The 18990-nt window shown below is 50.2% G+C and overlaps 1 protein-coding gene across 1 annotated transcript in view; it reads left to right on the top strand.

Annotated features, from left to right (window-relative positions):
• The window catches only part of SYNPO2L (synaptopodin 2 like), a 62164-nt gene extending 49355 nt beyond the window's left edge, over nucleotides 1-12809 (top strand). The window contains exons 4-5 of the mRNA XM_077822824.1: nucleotides 10483-11256; nucleotides 11644-12809. Coding sequence (XP_077678950.1) covers nucleotides 10483-11256; nucleotides 11644-12809 — 1940 coding nt within the window. The remainder of the gene's footprint in view (nucleotides 1-10482; nucleotides 11257-11643) is intronic.
• The last annotated feature ends 6181 nt before the right edge of the window (nucleotides 12810-18990 follow it).

Here is an 18990-nt window from a genome sequence, read left to right as displayed (position 1 = left end):
ATTGGGACACGTATCAAAGGGGCGATGTGGTTAGCTGATGGTTGAAGGGTGGAGATGAGTGTGATTAAATTGACTTGTTGCCAGTTACTGGCAACATTCCATGGTCTATTTTTAGGTATGTAATGTGCTCAAGTCTTAAGTTGACAGGAACAATAATTACCTTAAAATAAACACATACATACACCTCTGAGTCCTTCTCCTCGCAGTGAATAGTTTCTTGGCTCCAGGGTCTCCAAGGCCCCGTTGAAAGCAATCCCACTACAAATGGAAAATAGGAATCGCAATCAGTGACTCATGTTGTCTCATCAGGGCTGAAAGGGAAACTTATAGGGAGATAATAAGGAGGCATAGGAACAAAGTCAAAGAGAGGGTCCAAACTGAGGTGCTGTTAAGAAAGGCCATAAACAGGAACCAGCAGAAGGTTTATATAAATCCACTGGAAGTATGAGGATGATGGGGGAGGGGAGGGCTGCTGCTCAACAGGGAAGGGGAGCAGCTAACAGATGGCAAAGAGAAAGCTGATATGCTGACAGCTACTTCGCTTTAGTCTCCATTAAAACTGATAATAGTAACAGGAGAACAAGAAAGGCCCGGTCCTCCCCTAGTGTAATCGGCATAGCTCCATGGAAGTCGATGGAGTTACGCTGACTTACATCAGCTCAGGATCTGGCCCTTAATGAGCAAGGAATGGGAGCATTCACAAGACAGGATCGGAGCGAGCAGATTACAGATAACTTGTTACACTGAGTATATTGAAAAGAGCAGGGCTTGGTCACATTCACCCTCAAGGTTTAACCTGAGGAACTAGGGGAAGATGTGTCAGACATTATATCTGAGTGCTCCTGGAGGACAGGAGAGGTCTCCGAGGAAGAGAGCAAACATAGCGCCGATATTTAAGAAAGAGGCACGGAGACACAGAGAACTACAGACCAGTATGTTTAGCTCTAATAAAGTCACTGAGGCAGTCAGTTTGAAATCACCAGCAGAAAATTAGGTGATAAATAATAAACAACATAGATTAATCACAACCAAATAGGTCAGACAGCCATGTGACAAGATAACAGGCTTAGTCACTGAAGGAAATACAGTGCACACAGTACACGCTGACTTCAGGAAGATACTTGATATGGTTCCCCATGACATTCCCATAAGGCAATGAAAGCCATGTATATTAGGTGGAACCACTGTAGAATGCTACACAATTGACTAAGAATAGAATAGAGAGAATAGTTATTAATGGTTCGTGATGTCTCACTGGGAGGAGATTTTGACTGGAGTTCTGCCAGTGTCCATTCTGGGTCCAATAGTGCTACTTCTGCCTTGTCTCCCTTGTGGCCAGCAAACATTAATCTATGTCAATCACATGCCCTCTCCACCTCCGTGTTATCTGACTGCAGAAGAGAGGAGGATTTGAAACAAACAAACAGAACTTAAAGTCAGCACTTCCCCTCTTCTCCCAGAATGTCGTGCCCTATGTGGGACTGTCTATGGTGGAGCTGGACGTGTAATTTACAACTCACATAGACATACCCATGCTAGCTCTGATCTAGCTAGCGAACTAAAAGTAGCAGGTTAGCCATGTCTACACAGGCAGCATGACAGGAAAGCCACCCTGAGTAAGCACCTAGGGTTTCAGAAGGGATCGTACTTGGGGAGGCTGGCTCCTCATGCTGCCTGCACAATGGCAGCTATGCTGCTATTTTTAGCACAGTAGCTCGATCAGAGCCAGCGCAGGTATGTCTACCCATGCTGGAAGTTACACCTCCAACCCTAGTGTGGACATTTCAATCTCCTCAGGGCAGGGGCTAGTTTTATTTGTTTCTTTTGCAGTCCTGAGCTCATTGTGGTTAACAAATAAGGACAGTCAATAACACTAACACTCATTTTAATGAATGGCTTGGAGGATAGAGTGGAGATTATGGTGCATTTAGCAATATGCAGCTGATATAAAGAAGGGAAGAAGTTGCACAGTTGGTTCTTCAGAGGATGGGCTATTTAAATGTAGTAGGAGCTTGATAGATGGGAGAAATGGGCTGAAGTCAATCAAATGACAAAGACAAATGCAAAGAGATTCAGGACTAATCAAATGCACAGATACAGACAGTGAGTATAGCTGGCTATAGTACCACAGAGTAGGTACTGAGGGTTACAGTGAATGACACCCAGAATATGAGAGAGACAAGGTGGGTGAGGTAATATCTTTTACTGGACCAATTTCTGTTGGTGAAAGAGACAAGCTTTTGAGCTACATGGAGCTCTTCTTCAGACCTTCAGTTTTGTGTCTTGAAAGCTTGTCTCTTTCACCAACAGAAGTTGGTCCAATGAGAGCTATTCATAGAATCATATAAGATTAGGGTTAGAAGAGGCCTCAGGAGGTCATCTAGTCCAGGGGTGGCCAACCTGAGCCTGAGAAGGAGCCAAAATTTACCAATGTACATTGCAAAAGAGCCACAGTACTATGTCAGCAGCCCTCAATCAGCTCCGCCCACCCCCACTCCCAGCGCCTCCCGCCCACCCACTGGCAATCCTGCCAATCAGTGCCTCCTCCTCCCTCCCCGCACCTTCCAATCAGCTGTTTCATGGGGTGCAGGAGGTTCTGGGGTAGGGTGGGGTGGGAGCAAGGGCATTGCAGGCTCAGGGGAGGGGGCGGGAAGGGGTGGAGTGGGGGTGGGTGGAGCCAGGGGTTGAGCAGTGAGCACTCCCTGGCACATTGGAAAGTTGGCGCCTATAGCTCCAGCCCCGGAGTCGGTGCCCATACAAGGAACCACATATTAACTTCTGAAGAGCCGCATGTGGCTCCGGAGCCACAGGTTGGCCACCCCTGATCTAGTCCAACCCCCTGCTCAAAGCAGGACCAACCCCAACTAAATCATCCCAGCCACGGCTTTGTCAAGCTGGGCCCTAAAAACCTATAAGGATGGAGGTTCCACCACCTCCCTAGGTAACCCATTCCAGTGCTTCACCACCCTCCTAGTGAAATAGTGTTTCCTAATATCCAACCTAGACCTCCCCCACTGCAACTTAAGACCATTGCTCCCTGTTCTGTCATCTGCCACCACTGAGAACAGCCAAGGTCCATCCTCTTTGGAACCCCCCTTCAGGTAGTTGTAGGCTGCTATCAAATCCCCCCTCACTCTTCTGCAGACTAAATAAACCCAGTTCCCTCAGCCTCTCCTCGTAAGTCATGTGCCCCAGCCCCTTAATCATTTTCGTTGCCCTCTGCTGGACTCTCTCCAATTTGTCCACATCCTTTCTGTAGTGCGGGGCCCAAAACTTGACACAATACTCCAGATGTGGCCTCACCAGTGCCGAATAGAGGGGAATAATCACTTCCCTCGATCTGCTGGTAATGTTCCTACTAATGCAGCCCAATATGCCATTAGCCTTCTTGGCAACAAGGGCACACTATTGATTCATATCCAGCTTCTCATCCACTGTAATCCCCAGGTCCTTTTCTGCAGAACTGCTGCTTAGTCACTCGGTCCCTAGTCTCTAGCAGTGCATGGGATTCTTCCTTCCTAAGTGCAGGACTCTGCACTTGTCCTTGTTGAACCTCATCAGATTTCTTTTGGCCCAATGCTCCAATTCGTCTAGGTCACTCTGGACCCTATCCTTACCCTCCAGCATATCTACCTCTTCCCCCAGCTTAGTGTCATATATGAACTTGCTGAGGGTGCAATCCATCCCATCGTCCAGATCATTAATGAAGATGTTGAACAAAACCGGCCCCAGGACCGACCCCTGGGGCACTCTGCTTGATACCGGCCCCCAACTAGACATCGAGCCATTGATCACTACCCTCACCCACATTATCTCTCTAATATCCTGGGGCCAGCATGGCTCTAACAACACCACAAACAATGAGAATATAAGTCAGTGATGGAGTACTATCACAAAAAACGCAAAAGCCAGACTCACTGGTATGCCCTGGCTGCTTTGTGCTGCTCCAGTGAGCCAAAGCAGTTATGAACCTTGCAAGAAGAAAGTTTCCCCAGTTGTAGCCTTGTCCCAGAAGGCTACGTAGGGGACACTTAGCATGAGGTGTTGGGGAGGCAACACTGACTACACATGCAGTTTTCCTGAGTCCATCTGCCTGGGGAACATTTTGCCATCCAACCCATCCAGATGAGCACTTACTGATGGAAGGGAACTTGCCTGAGGGAACAGCCTCTCCCTCAGATTGTTCAGGGCTCCAGGAGGAAACAGTAAGGCTCACATGACTTTGCAAAAAGTGGAGATGCCTCCGCTCCCTCTCTCCTTGGAAGAACTCTCAACTATCGGCACAGTAGAAGGTCAGCCATGTCTTAAGTCTTCATAGCCAAGAGTTTCCAGAGTAAGTAATAACTTGGGCTATACTTGAAAGAAGCCTGATTTGCTGAAAGGGCTGAGCACCTTGTCCCTGAAAATCAAGGCCCTTTAAGGTGGTGTCTCAAGTTGGGCTCCCAGAATCACTAGTCACTTTTGAAAATCTTGGCCCCTGACAATATTAAGGACCTGATTCAGCAAAATACTTAAGTATAGACTGAATTTTAAATATATGCTTAAGGATGACTTCAGTAGGAGTAAGTACTTTCCTGAATAGGGATGGACCTAAGCACAAGCATAAAGTTAAGCATGTGTTTAAATTCTTTGCTGAATGTGAGCTTACATCAGTAAACCACCTTTCAGAGGTGATGGTTGTATTCCAATGCCTAGGATTGAGGAAAGAGCTTTTTTTGTCCCAAGAGTTATGCCATTAATTAAAAGAAAATAATATATTCATTATTTATAAACTTATTGTTTGCAACTCCAACACTAGTTGTGGGTTGATAAGCTGGCTTTGAATAGGGAAATGCCTTGGAGTCCAGTGGAACCTATTCAAGATCTTATTTTGAAAGGACCTCAAATCTAAAGAACATGAAGTTTCCATAATCTCTAATGACTGACCGAGTGAGTTATCTGCAACATCAGCTATGGAAAAATGACCTTCTGGAACAGAAATAGCTGGAAAAATAGAATTCCAGGTGACACCATATGAAAGAGCAGCATTCCACAATTATTTAATCACATAGGCATAGATTCTCATTTCTGATCTTAGCAGTTACATGCCTTCTTTTATGGAGATTGCTTCATAGAGCTTTTTAGGACTTGGGTCTTTATTAATAAAAGCTCCCACTAAGTCTAATTGGTCTGTAGCAAACAAATGAGTCCGCAGTATTAGATATGTGAGTGTCTCAGCTATTTTGTGTGTCCACTTGTTTTTGTTCTTGTCTTAAGTCCCGATCCTGCAATAATTTCTGCATATGCTTAACTTTACTACAGTAAGTAGTTCCACTCGTTTCATGTTAGTAAAGATAAGCCTGTGCATGAGATTTTCTAGGATCAATGCCTAATTGCATAAGTTACCCCTTATGGATTATTTCTACAAAATGTAATAGGGACAAATCAGCATTCTACAGAAATTAACTAAAAGGTTTCTATAGAAATTACCCTCAAAATCTATAGAATTTAATGGAATTATATCCTTCCTGTAGAATTTTTAAACAGCTTGTTTAAATGTGATAGAGTGATATCCCTGCTATAGACAGCCATAGGTTGGTTTAAAATAATTTTACCATGTTCTACTAGGTTTCAGAGTAGCAGCCGTGTTAGTCTGTATTCACAAAAAGAAAAGGAGTACTTGTGGCACCTTAGAGACTAACAAATTTATTTGAGCATAAGCTCACGAAAGTTTATGCTCAAATAAATTTGTTAGTCTCTAAGGTGCCACAAGTACTCCTTTGCTTTTTTCATGTTCTACTAGATTCTATAGGACTTTTCCCTCAGGTATTTTATTCTTGAATGTATAAATATTCATAATGAAAGATGACTAAACTCTTTTGTTTTATCACACTCTGAGAGCCCATGTGTGCAAGAGCAGATCTGTTCTTCTGGGATATTACCTGCCGAGCTCCCATTCACTGTAGTAAGGCAGTGACTATTGGATTTCAGGGGCAATGTCAGACTTTCACTGGCCAGCCTCTACTCTAAATATGCTAACCCTGGAGAGGAGTTGCCTGATTCATGGGGCTCTGTGTTTCTAAATCTCTGGCTACTATGAAGGGAGGATCACCTGACAAGGCCACTTTTAAAAAGTTGTGGGGTTTAATTGAGAGTGACTTTATTGCTCACAGACAAGAGGAGCTGTTGATACAAACCCAGCTAGACACAGTGTAGAGAGATGCTGTGTAAGCCTCCACCACATAGGTTTGAAAACAAACTCCAGCTCTGCCTTGCAAATCACTCCCTGCCCACCACCACTACTCATCCCCAGGTCCTCACATCATTCAAACACAATTCTGTCTTGCTTCCTCCGTCCTCTCTCTGGTGCTAGGCATCCACAGAGCTGTCAATGCACCCCAGTCTTTGCATCCAGTGCCCACCTTCTAATACCATTCCTCAGCCCTTCATATGGATGTGCCAACAAACCTTAGCCCTGTAGGTAACATCCTCTGCAGTCCAGTTGTGGATCTCCCATACTCAACTCAACCATGAATGTACCGGCACTCAGTAACCCTAACACACCTCTGTCAATGCAGCCCTGAGTCCCTGTCCTGGATTGGGTCTCCTAGAACATAGAATAAAAGTGACACACACAGGAAGAGAGAATCTCTCCTCCACATATCTCTTCCTCCTTGTCTTGATCTGAGAACTGCGTGGTCCCTAAGTGTTTGTGCTGAATGGACCCCCTCCTTTTGTGTGCATTTCTCCTGCTCCCCACAGTGGGACAGGAGACATCAGCAACCCAAGGGTATGGAAAGAAACAAGTACTTTTGCTCTAAACGCTTTACAATGAGGGGCTGGAAAAACTGTTTATTGTCTGACGCTTGCACTGCACAAAGATTGCTGGTAGCCAGCATATTTTCTTATTTTTAAACCCAGGCTACAGCAGGAGGAGACAGGAGGGGGAAAGTGTTTAAGTGACAGGTGACAATGTCCATCACACTGCCCAGTGATGAAGCACAGAGGATAAAAATAGAGAACATGACCTCACGGCTCTTGGTAGAGATGCCTAAGAGACAAAAGAGAGGCTTTAAAAGGCTTGTAGAGCTGATAGCAAAGGGCTTGGCGCTTGAGAGTTTTGGTTCTGCTCCAGCCGAGAGCCACTCTGCTTCTCTCTCTATGGAGAGCTGTGAGTTAAATGGACTTTGTGACATGCCCAAGTCTCCAGGCCTGGACGCTGCTTTCAAGAGCTTGGATCAGCCCTATGCAGGTACAGACTTACTTCCTTCCTCTGCTCTCCTAGCCAAACTTTAACGCGTCACCAGAGGAGCATTTCCCTCTCCCATTTGTCTCAAATTGCTGTTGGCCTTTGTGACTTGAATACTTTGAACATGGGGGGGGGGGAGGGAATTAAAGTGCAAGGAATAAAGTGCTTTCTATTGGTGAGCTGTGGAGTAGGAACTGGGGGATGGGCAGGAAGCCAGAGTGTCAGGAAGAGACTTAGCAATTGTCTGTAAAGGGCCAGGGAACCTCAAAGCACAGGGAGTCTAGTTCTAATGAACACTGAGGAGGCTGGAATTTTGGAACGATGCGAGATGCTGGGGGCAAACTTGTGACTGGTAGGGAGCTGCATCTGGGTATTGTTACTGAGGCCAGGGCCCAGTGCTGGTGGAATCGCACTCTGGCTGTCTTTAAGCCTCCTCTAGTAGGGGTCTGCAAGTCTCAAACTCCAGAGCTAAGATCCTTCCCGATGCTCTGCTGCCACCTGTGCCTACACAGACCTTAGCATGTGAAGGCACTGCTCCTTAGCCACGGCTTGCCAATGCCAGAAGTCTCCCCCTCACAGCCCCCAGGGCAAATGTTTCTGGACAATGAGGCTGGATTCATCTCTGGGGCACTGCTTTTCACCCCAACAAGTTTGGAACCAGAACTTGAGCCAGGCAGGGTTCCTTTGACAGGGTGCGTGAGTGAGACTAGCCAGTGGGGGTCTGCTCTGTGAGGGAAATCTCACTGCTCTCCCCTAATGTGCACTTGAGATGGACTCATTTCCTGAGACAAAACTGAGTTATGACTGTAGCCCTGTGGCCCCGCTCCCCCACAGCTGAATTCAGAAGGGCAACGCCAGAGGAGCACCAAGTTGCAGTGAAAGGATGTGAACTATGCGTCTTGGTTCAATGATGCCGAACTGACCCACTCTGTAAGAGTGTGGGGAGGGGTTCCTAGCTCAGCACATGCCAGTGCAAAAGGGCCACCCGTTCTTTTCCCATTAGCACACTGGCATTTTTGTTCATTATTTCCAGCCCTCTAGGTGCAAGGAGAGAGGGCTGGTTCTTGTGTACGGAGTGAGAAGTAGCTGACCTTTTCCTTGTTGGATCTCTGTCCGGAGCTGCCTTGCTTTAGCTAACCTGGAACCATGATGTTTGTTATGAAATGGCTCCAGGGAAAGCCTGGTGAAGGGTCTTTCATTGGATTTATTGAAAGCTTCCTAGCATCACAACCCCTCTGACATTCCAGAGCCTGTTTTAAAAGCCTGGGGTGGGAGTGGATGATATTCCTGAATGGGGTGACCTGGAGCCGCAGGGACCAAATGACACATGCTACAGCTTGAGGAGGAGGTATTGTTTCATATTCTCTGTGTATATATAAAGTCTGCTGCAGTTTCCACGGTATGTATCTGATGAAGTGAGCTGTAGCTCACGAAAGCTCATGCTCAAATAAACTGGTTAGTCTCTAAGGTGCCACAAGTACTCCTTTTCTTTATGCTACAGCTTTGTGACCTTTGCAGATGGGCTGCCTGAGGGCGGGAAGTGGGAGAGGGAAACTACGGCCCCAGGGGAGATTCAGAGGGCCCAAGAGGATTCATTGGTATCATGGTTAGGTAAGCTCTGTGGCTGCTGCTGCCCACCCCATTGTGGGCTAACTTGGCCACAACTGTTCTTCCCTGTTGCAACAATGCCCTGCGGTAAAGTGGCCCAAGGTGAGATCTGTGAGGCTGCACAGCTCAGGTCCTGGGGAGAACTAGCAGCATTCCTCAGCAGTACATTGGTGCTTTCTCCTATTCCCACCCCCCAACCCCCCACTAGATCAAGTGGGGGTCGCCTTAGCAGGGCTGCATGTTGTGTCTCTGCCACAGGAATGCTGGGGCTCGAAGGACAGGGGAAAGCGCTATGCCGTTTATTGACGAGCGAGTGGAAGCTTACTGAGAGCATCTTTGTCATGTCTCCTGTGCTGCTTGAAGTGCAGAGGCTGCTGTTAAAGGGATGCAGGGCAGACAAGAAGCAGGGAAAGGTCTTTTCCCCCAGTGGAAAGGGTCAGGAACAAGAAAAAGGAATGAGAAATCACTTGGGAATTATTTTTTCTTTCAGGTTTCTGTTGGTTTCAGAGTACGAGTCTCTAGTCGTGCCTGTGAACTCTCTTCTCACAGCTGCCCTTGGGTTCACCCTTGACTCTTTCAAACCTCCCCCCTCACCTTGCACACTGGGCAGAGAACACACTGTCCCATCCCATGGGGTTTGCTGGTCAGCAGGCTGGCAGAGGCGGTGGAAAATGATTAGCCTGTGTTTTTCAGCCAAGGCCGCGACAGGTGTTGGCTTTTCCAGCAGCGAAGGCCATGGGAGAGCCTGTGCAAAAGGATTCTTTCTGGCCTGGCTGACCGGTTCTGAAGGGCAGGCAGCTGGGATTCCTGCTCATGTGCACAGTGACTCTGTCCTGGCTGGGCACAGGCAAGAGGTTATGCGAGAGCGTGAAACATTGCTCTCACGGCTGCAGGTTTTGTGCTGTCCTTATCACACCTTTCAGGGGGCAGTGAATGTGCCCACAGCACTCAGCACTGACACTATCCAGCCCAGTTCACAAGCATCCCACGAGGGGCTAGGGAGGTGGGAGCAAGATGCTTTCCTGCCCTTGCACAGCTGGGCGGGGCCTGCGCACCCTAGTGTTTGCTGCATTCTGGGGAGCACTGGGACTGCTTATTCCCGCTTCCCCCAGGAAGCAGGGCTCTGAAAAGGGAGGGGCATGTCTCTGACCAGCCCTCCCAGCAGGGCTTCCCAGGGGTGATCACAGGCTGTTCCACCCCAGTGCAAATTGCAAAGTGGGGGATTTAGACTCAGTGTGAAATGTCCTGATGAGTACCAGGAACAATTTTCTGCAGACACATATCCACAACACAACCCCCCAGGAAATTCAGTCAGACCCTTGGCCATCTCTGCTGAGAGAAAGCTCTGGGTCTGAGCAGGTAACAGGGACTGAGCCATCTCTGACCCCTGCCACAGGCTGGCTGTCCGAAAGGTGAGGGTCCCTGGCAGTAGGTGGGGAAGCCCGTCCCACAATGTGTGCATGGAAAAAGAGAGGGCTGCCATTTTCATTATGTTCAAGTCATTTTTTCCTAACTTTCTCATCAGGGTGAGGTGGGAGTGACTCTCATTATATGGACACCAGAAACACTCAGTCTAGTTGTTGCCAAAGCTTTATAAGCCCAGTCCTCTACGGAGCCCTGAACTTGCCTCCTTTTGTCCTTTGCAGAGCTGCACCGCAGTGAGAGCACACAGGAGAAGAATGTAAAAGAAGCCAAAACCAAATGCAGGACGATTGCGTCCCTGCTGACAGATGCGCCAAACCCCCACTCCAAGGGCGTGCTGATGTTCAAGAAGCGCAGGCAGAGGGCTAAGAAGTACACCCTGGTCAGCTTTGGGAGCGTTGATGAGGACCGCTGTTACGAGGAGGAGGATGGTGTCTTCCCAACCAGCGAGTCAGAGTTTGATGAGGAAGGCTTCTCAGATGCCCGAAGCTTAACCAACCACTCAGACTGGGACAACACTTACCTGGACATTGAAAAGCCCAAGGTGGAATCTGAGCAGCAGCTGGGGCAGACGCAGCAGGGTCTGAGTGAAGCCTTTGGCAGAGGAGCACGGTTATTTGAGCAGCAGAGGGAGAGGGCTGGTCAGTATACGGTGGAGAAAACTCCAGCTGAGAAGCCAGAGAGCCATCAGCCACCACCAGGTGTCGTGCCAAAGCAGAGCATGGTGAACGGGGAAGTGCCTACTCCACAGAAGGCCAACACGGCCCCACTGAGTATCCATGTGGAAGCAGTGCAGTTATCCAGCAAGCTGCCGTCATCTACCTCTGCTCAGGTCCAGTCTCCACCGGGCAGCATTGGAGGAGGTGCCCAGTCGTCTCCAGGCACAGAGGGCCTCTTCAACAGATCGGCACGGCCCTTCACTCCTGGCTTTTCGGGGCAGCGTCCTGTGACTTCCTCCGTCATCTTCAGGCCTTTGGCTCCCAAGAAAAGTGGTGGCAGTCTGGGGGAGCAGAGCACCACTGCTCCACCTTTCTCACCAGTAACTCCTGTGCCACCTCCCACCGCACCAGCGATGGCTCACAATGGTCCAGCAAGCTCCTCAACGTCTTTGTATATTCCAGCACCAGGCAGACCAACACCACCAGGGGTACCACAGCCAGCCGCAGGCGGAAGTGCTCCTGAGACTAAGACACCCACAAACCCAGCCATGACCTCCTCGGCTTCCATTGTTCTAACCACTCCCTCTAAGCCAGCGGGGGCTGCAGCAACACCTCAACCACGAGGGACAGCTTCTTCCTCCTTGTATATCAGCCCAGCACCACAGCAACCCAGCATGGTGAGCTGCTCTCTGCTACCAAGCCAGCCGTATCCTCTTGTCTCCCCAGCTACTCCACAACCTGCTTCTGAGCCCTTAACATCCAGGGAGCAGCGGATTGCAGTGCCAGCCCCCCGAACTGGCATCTTGCAGGAAGCTCGCCGGCGGGGCAGCAAAAAGCCCATGTTCAATACCATAGAAGAGAAGAAGAAGAATTCACCCAACCCCGAGCTTCTGTCTCTGGTGCAGAACCTGGATGAGAAACCCAAAGGCGACCACCCAGGGGCGGGCTTTGAGTCTGGGCCTGAGGAGGACTTCCTCAGCCTAGGAGCTGAGGCCTGCAACTTCATGCAGTCCTCAGGCCGCAAGTTCAAGGCCCCTCCTCCAGTGGCTCCTAAGCCTCAGCAGCAAGGTGCCTCTGTTGGACTAGTAAACGGTGCCCATGACATGCCACAGCTGAAGGGCAAAGGGGCAGAGCTTTTCGCCAAGCGACAGAGCCGCATGGACAAGTTTGTGGTGGAGGCAGCACCAAGGCCAGGCTCCAAGCCCAGGGCACCCTCACCCACCCCTTCTCTACCATCATCCTGGAAGTATTCTTCCAACATCCGTGCCCCACCCCCAATAGCTTACAACCCCTTGCATTCCCCCTTCTACCCCCTGGCAGCAAGCAAGTCTCAGGCTAGCAAAGCAGAGAGCAAAGTGAAAAAGGCACCCAGCCAGAAATCGGGGATCAAGGCCATTGATTTCATGCGCCACCAACCCTACCAGCTAAAGTCAGCCATGTTCTGTTTTGGGGAGCCCTCGAGCGCTAACACACAAAACCCTCTGCCCCAGCCAGCCCAGCAATCCAGCTTGTCTTTCACCCCAGCCAAGCAGGCGCCTGTGAAAACAGCCAGGACCTATGAGATCCGGCGGTTTTCCACACCTGCTCCCATGCCCACTTTGAGCAGCCTGGCACCCACAGTCCTCACTCCCCGCTCTGCCACCACGCTGGACGAGCCAGTGTGGAGGACGGACATGACCTCCTCCGCACCGTCCACCCCTGCCCCTTTCCAGACCAGTCCCAGCCAGACCCCAAAGCTGTATGAAAGCTCCCCAGAGCTCAGGCAGATGGGCCAAGGGACTCCCCCACACCCAGCCTCCTCCTCTGGGTTCCAGGTAGCTAGACCCAGGTTCTCAGCAGCCAAAACTGGGATGCAGGCGCATGTGTGGAGGCCAGGCTCTGGACACCAGTGAACCAGGACCTGTCCCTCTCCCCGCCCCCCCCCCCATCCCTTCCCCCACGGGCACGACTGGGTGTCCAACCGAGATAGTTTCCTTGGGCTTTCTTTAAAGTGAGCTCAATAAATTGGGGCGTATGCAGCAAAAGGCAGAAAGGGGGAGGGGGTTGGGGGGGAACTCCCTTCCTGGCCCCCCATCCCCCTTTGTTTTCAGCCTGGCAGCTCATCACTATGAGCTTTCCCAGCTGTGGCTAGAACCAGAGGACTCAGGAGGAAAGAAGAGACAGGGCAATAGTCTCCAGCCTGCTTCTGCCCACAGCTGCATGGCAATGAAACCCAGTTTCTGGGGCCAGGGGAATGGGAGGGGCAGACTGTCATGCTAAGGGGTGGGTAGCACTCCAGTGGGCTTTAGAAACAAGACCCTGTTAACCCTTTCAGTGCCCCAGTAAGGCAGGAGCCATCCCATTGCTGCAGACAACAAGGCACTGCGCACAGAAGGGTCCCACCCAGGCTCACATGGGAAGTGAGTGGCAGAGACATGACTGAAACCCAGGGTTGCCCCCTACCCCAGTGAATTGAGAAATGAGACAACGTTCCCCAGGCCTGCCTCTGCAGGGGAGCAGCAGGTGCTTCAGGGGACACTGGGACGGGAAGGGGATATGGGCATCTGCTCAAACTCACAGCCTTCTGCTCGCCCTGCTCAGGACAGCCATGGAGTGCACATGCTCTTCCAGCAGCCAGGGCTGTGTTTGAGAAGCCAGCAGGGTCCCCTGCTGCAATTTTCAGCTTCCTGGAGCCCTTCACGCAGGTAGATGATCCCAGCTGGCTCCAAGCAGCAGGGGGCAGTTTGAGGGGCTGAAAGGTCGATGTGGGCCTGTGGTAAGTCTGGAGGAATGTGAGAGGGAAGGAGAGGTTTCCTGGGAAGCCAGAAGAGCAAAGCAAGGCCCAGCTACTGACTGTTTAGTTCAGACGCTGTATGTGGGAGAGATGGTTCTGAGGGAAAGTGCAGAGCTGGCTCGTAGTGGAGCCGGGGCTGACTTTAGATTCACACACCAGCTTTTTGGGTCAGTCTCCACTCTGGCAGGAGTTGTGGCTGCTGGAGTGGAGGCGATGAGCAATGTGAAGTTCCCCTGGGGACTCTTTGCTCAGCTGGGAAGGTCGGCCCCTCATGTGGGCTGACCCAGCCCAGCTGGAGGCAATGGGGAGAAGAGGAGTAGTGCATGAGGAGACACATTAACCCAGTTAGAGCTTCTCCAGAGGGTTTGATAGTTACAGAATAGCCTAAAATCCCCTGGGAAGCATCAGTCACTCACCTGCACAGCTCTCCCCTGCTGGCACTGGGGACACGTGGTTAGTCATCCCTTTCATGGCTTGGTTTAGGGTAGGATGGCCTCAGCCACCTGAACAGTGCATGGACTCTTCCCTACACCAAGAGCATGTGACGAGTAGGGTAACCAGATGGCAAATGTGAAAAATCGGGACGGGGATGGGGGATAATCGGTACCTATATAAGAAAAAGTCCCAAATATCGGGACTGTCCCTATAAAATCGGGACATCTGGTCACCCTAGTGACAAGGAAGCACTCCACTCCCCCAGGCAGCCATGCAGGGTATCAGCAAGGGCCATGGGTGGGGGGTGCGTGCTGAGCTCTGGGTTGCACATTTCCCGCAGTCTGCCTTCCTGCTCTTCAACCTTGCCCCCTCCCTCTTGTTTCAGCTGCTTTCCTAGCCTGATCCTGCAGACAGGAGAAAGCACCGCCCACTGCATACTGCTGAAGCTAAGGGGGTGGGAGTGGGGTCACCACCATTGAATTCACAAACCCACCCCCCTCCACACGCCCCCAGTGACCTCCAAGGACTAGGGCCATGACTGCACTACAGTGGCCTGGCTACAGCGCTGTAGCTGTGCTGCAGACTACTGCAGCAGAAGAGGGTTTTCTATTGCTGTAGGAACCTCCCCAGGCATCAGTAGCTAGGTTGACAGAAGCATTCTTCCATCTTTACCAGAAGTTAGGCCGGCATAGCTATGGTGCTCAGGGGGTCTGGATTTTTCACACTGCTGAGTGGCTCAGCTATGTTAACATATGTGTTAAGTTTCAGAGTAACAGCCGTGTTAGTCTGTATTCGCAAAAAAGAAAAGGAGTACTTGTGGCACCTTAGAGACTAACCAATTTATTTGAGCATGAGCTTTCGTGAGCTACAGCTCACTGCATCGAATGCTGTAGCTCACGAAAGCTTATGCTCAAATAAATTGGTTAGTCTCTAAGGTGCCACAAATACTCCTTTTCTTTTTATATGTGTTAAGTGTAGACCAGGCCTAAGCTATGAACGCCTAGCCCAGGCTGTGAGCTGTCTCCAAGTCAGCAGACATGCTCCTTCCTTTGAATTCTGATCCGAGATTAAGGGAGACTGATCTAAAGTTTGGGATCAGCAAAACAGGGTTCGGTTCAGGCAGAGAAGTGAGCTCAGAGGAGAGCACAGAACAGCCCTGTTTCCACCAGCCAACCAAACTGGGTCTGAAAACAGTTTGGCTGGAACAGCACTTAAACCAAAACCAAACCCAAACTCGCTTTCTACACATGGTCTCAAGCCCAGTGTGGCCAGGCACGATAATGTAGACCCCTTTGCAATGAGAGACTAGAGCTCCTGATTGTCCCATTGGTACGTGGTTCTAGAGCTTTCTGGTACCTCATCCCAATGGTCTGCTGGGACAGAGAGAGTGGGGGAACCTAACACAATGAGAGGCAGCTCCATCATTGGGATAGATGGAACAAAATCAAAATAAAATAAATGTATCCTCATGCCAGCTCCATTCACATTCACCCCTATCCAGCTGGGCCACTGTGTCCCGGGCCCAGAGCTTGTAGTGCACGTTCCACTGGGGGCTCTGAGGCAGTGGCAACCAGACTTCACTCACCAGCCCAGCAGCCACCAGCAGGGCCGAGGGGAACTTCCCAAAGGACCCTTCGTTAATGAGCCCTGGTGCAGCTCAGGTGATTTGCACCAGGGTCAGAGCCTCCAGTATTAGCCTAGGCTGGGTGTGAGCAGCCATGCTGTGAGGCCTTACCTGAGTTAGTGTCCTCAGTGGTACTGCACTCTCCCATGTGTGTTGTTAGGACTTCAAGGGCCAGAGCTCATGGCTTTCTGTGTGGCAGTAACCTGAGCTGCTGTGTGATTCTTTCCCAGAACATTTAGGGAGAACTTTTCTCTCCTTCTGGGCACACAGGAGGAACTGGGGGAAGGTGCTGGAGAACTATTAATAATCAAATGGTTCAGTCCACACTGCAAAGTAAAAGCCTGACCTGGGCTTTAGTTTATAGAGTCACAATGAGTTAATTAGCCCTGGTGGGAAGCACCATTAAACTCAGATAACAGCCAGCGTTTTGTGTGTGGACAGGAATGAGGTTGGGGCAACAGCTGTGAAAAGCTAGAGTTAACTCCCTCATGAAGACAGACCCTTAGAAAAGCAAGGGGTTGCTCTAATACCACTGGCTGTCAGAGAATTACCTAGAGGAGAGTGGGCATGTTCTTAGGGAGTGACTGTGTTGGGAGCTTCAGTTTGGCACTCAAGGGTCTCAGGAAGAGGGAGTATCTGAAACTGGGATTAATGGTGACTTGATCTGACCTAGCTGGAGACCTAATATGGAGCAATGTACTAATGTGAGAGTAAGAGATGAGAACAGGGAGGGTGGGGGTTGTGCATTGGATTAGGACTTTCACCCCTAGCAACCTGGGGTCAAATCTGTATTCAGAACCAAGTTAGAGGAGTCTCAGATGGCTCTCAGCCTAGCGTTTTGCTGACATCAGTGAACGTCACACCATGACCCCACCATTGTCCACCTGTATTAAGGCAAGGATCAGGAGTGGAGCAACAAGGGAATCTGCCGCCAAGACTGAGGGCTGTAATAGACAGGAGGTGTGAATCAGGACTGAGGTACATGCATCAGCTGAGCTGTACCTGGGGCCAGGAAGAAGTCTACACAGTGCCCGCCTGCACCATTGCTCTACTGCCAGCATCTATGCAGGAGAGACCTAGGTGTGTCGCAGGACAGAATACAACAGGTGCATTTTTAGCATGAGGTGGGATTCAGTGCAACTGAAGTGAGTCTCCTCCCGGGACTGCAGCTGGGAACTTACTGATGTTATTTCACTACCTCACACCAGAGCAGGGAAAAAAAACTCCCTCAACTAGAACAGGAAGTGGGGTGGAGTGGTTCATGGCTCCATCCCATAACTAATCTGGGGAAGCCAGTTACCCCTCTCATGACCACTTGCCGAAAGCAGGGAAGCTTGCTGTCACGTGCGGGGGCTCTCTGAAGGGCCAGGCACCAGCCTTCCTGTGACAAGCTCTGCTAAGGAGAATAAGCCAACCCAGATCTGCCTGGGGATGGTTATGAGATGAGTAGCTGTGTGGTAGTTAATTACTACCCAGACACCGAGGCCTGCAAGGGTTAGGAGTGCCCCCTTCATAAATTAATAACACCTAGCTAATCATCTCATTAACCAGCCCTAGGTGGATCTGGGTTGGCTTATTCTCCTCAGTGGAGTTTGTTGTAGGAGGCTGGTGCCTGACCCCTCAGGGGGCCAGTCCCTGTGACTTCTGCCTGGAGCCTAGCTTCAATGTAAAATTCACCAGTTGTTAGAGACGCTGGATATTTAGGCAGAAAGTTTGTGTAAAGTTCCAGGTTGCCACCATGCTAAAGAGACAGGCCCAACCCTCACTGAGCATTTGGATACGAAGTGGGGGGTCCATTTTATAGATGCCCATGGTTTCCCCTTCTCTCTCTAGCATGTTTGTAGATTACAAAATTATAGGGATTGCAAGATGGGAAAGCTATTTAGGTCTTCCTGTATTCGGGATAGGAGAGCCCACTGTAGCATCCACCAGCAGAGATAGTACTAGCCCATTGGGGGCCCTAAGCAGGAATATTTGTGCCCCCCAACACATAATAAAAAGGGAATAGGGAGCCCCCTTGAGCTGCTTTGGGCCCTAAGCAATTGCTTAGTCTGTTTATGCCTAGCGCTGGTGGCTCTGACCAGAAGCTGTGAGCTAATGGGCTGGCTGAGGTGGAGATGTCGCATATGAGTCTGGTAAGAAGAAGCAACTGCCTTTGGCCATCGCAGCTGCTCCCCATTCCCCTCCCCTGAGTCTTGATGATAGGAGAGCAGGAACAAGACTAGGGAACAGCTGTGTGTGCCAGTGGGAAAGTGAGGATAGGCCGAGGACAGGCTTCCAAACAAGGATGCAGGGGTTCCCGCCTACAGATAACTAGGGCCCTACCAAATTCATGGTCCATTTTGGTCAATTTCACGGTCATAGGATTTTAAAAATCATAAATTTCATTATTTCCATTATTTAAATCTGAAATGTCATGGTGTTGTAATTTTAGGGGTCCTGACCCAAAAAGGAGTTGTCGGGGGGTTGCGGTGCTGCTACCCTTACTTCTGCATTGCTGCTGGCGGTGCTGCCTTCAGAGCTGGGCAGCTGGAAAGTGGCGGCTGCTGGCCAGGAGCCCAGCTCTGTGAAGGCAGCGCCGCCACCAGCAGCAGCACAGAAATAAGGATGGCCTGGTGTGGTATCGCCACCCTTACTTCTGCTCTGCTGCTGGGTGGGGGCTGCCTTCAGAGCTGGATGCCCAGCCAACAGCTGCTGCTCTCCGGCTGCCTAGCTCTGAAGGCAGCACAGAAGTAAGGGTGGCAATACTGCAACCCCCATAAAACAACCTTCTGACTCCCCATGCAACTCCCTTTTGGGCAGGACCCCCAATTTGAGAAACACTGGTCTCCCCTGTGAAATCTGTATAGTATTGGGTAAAAGCAAACAAAAGACCAGATTTCATGGTCTGTGACGCGTTTTTCATGACTGTGAATTTGGTAGGGCCCTACAGATAACCCATCGCCTGCAGCAGAGCAGGTCTGTTCTCCCGTGGGATTCAGCGCCCCCTCTCTCTCCATAACAGGAGTATTTGGGACTAGATAACTGGAGGACATAGCCCCCTGAAGAGGGGTTTGGGGAGGGGGTGGCAATGGGGTTTGTAGCTGCTCTTGATGGATAACAACTGAGATGTTGTTAGCTGTGCCCTGAAGGTAAGCAGTGTCATCTCCCTGTCACTTCCACACACCCCTGGCCTAGGCACCACCGCACTAGGGACACCTGTAGGAATGCTCCCTTTTGTTTTCCCCTTTGTTTATCACAC

Source organism: Eretmochelys imbricata, chromosome 7, assembly GCF_965152235.1.
Source record: "Eretmochelys imbricata isolate rEreImb1 chromosome 7, rEreImb1.hap1, whole genome shotgun sequence".
Lineage (NCBI taxonomy): Eukaryota > Metazoa > Chordata > Testudines > Cheloniidae > Eretmochelys > Eretmochelys imbricata.
Note: the sequence above shows the minus strand (reverse complement) of the source record. Positions and strands in the feature narration are given on the sequence as shown.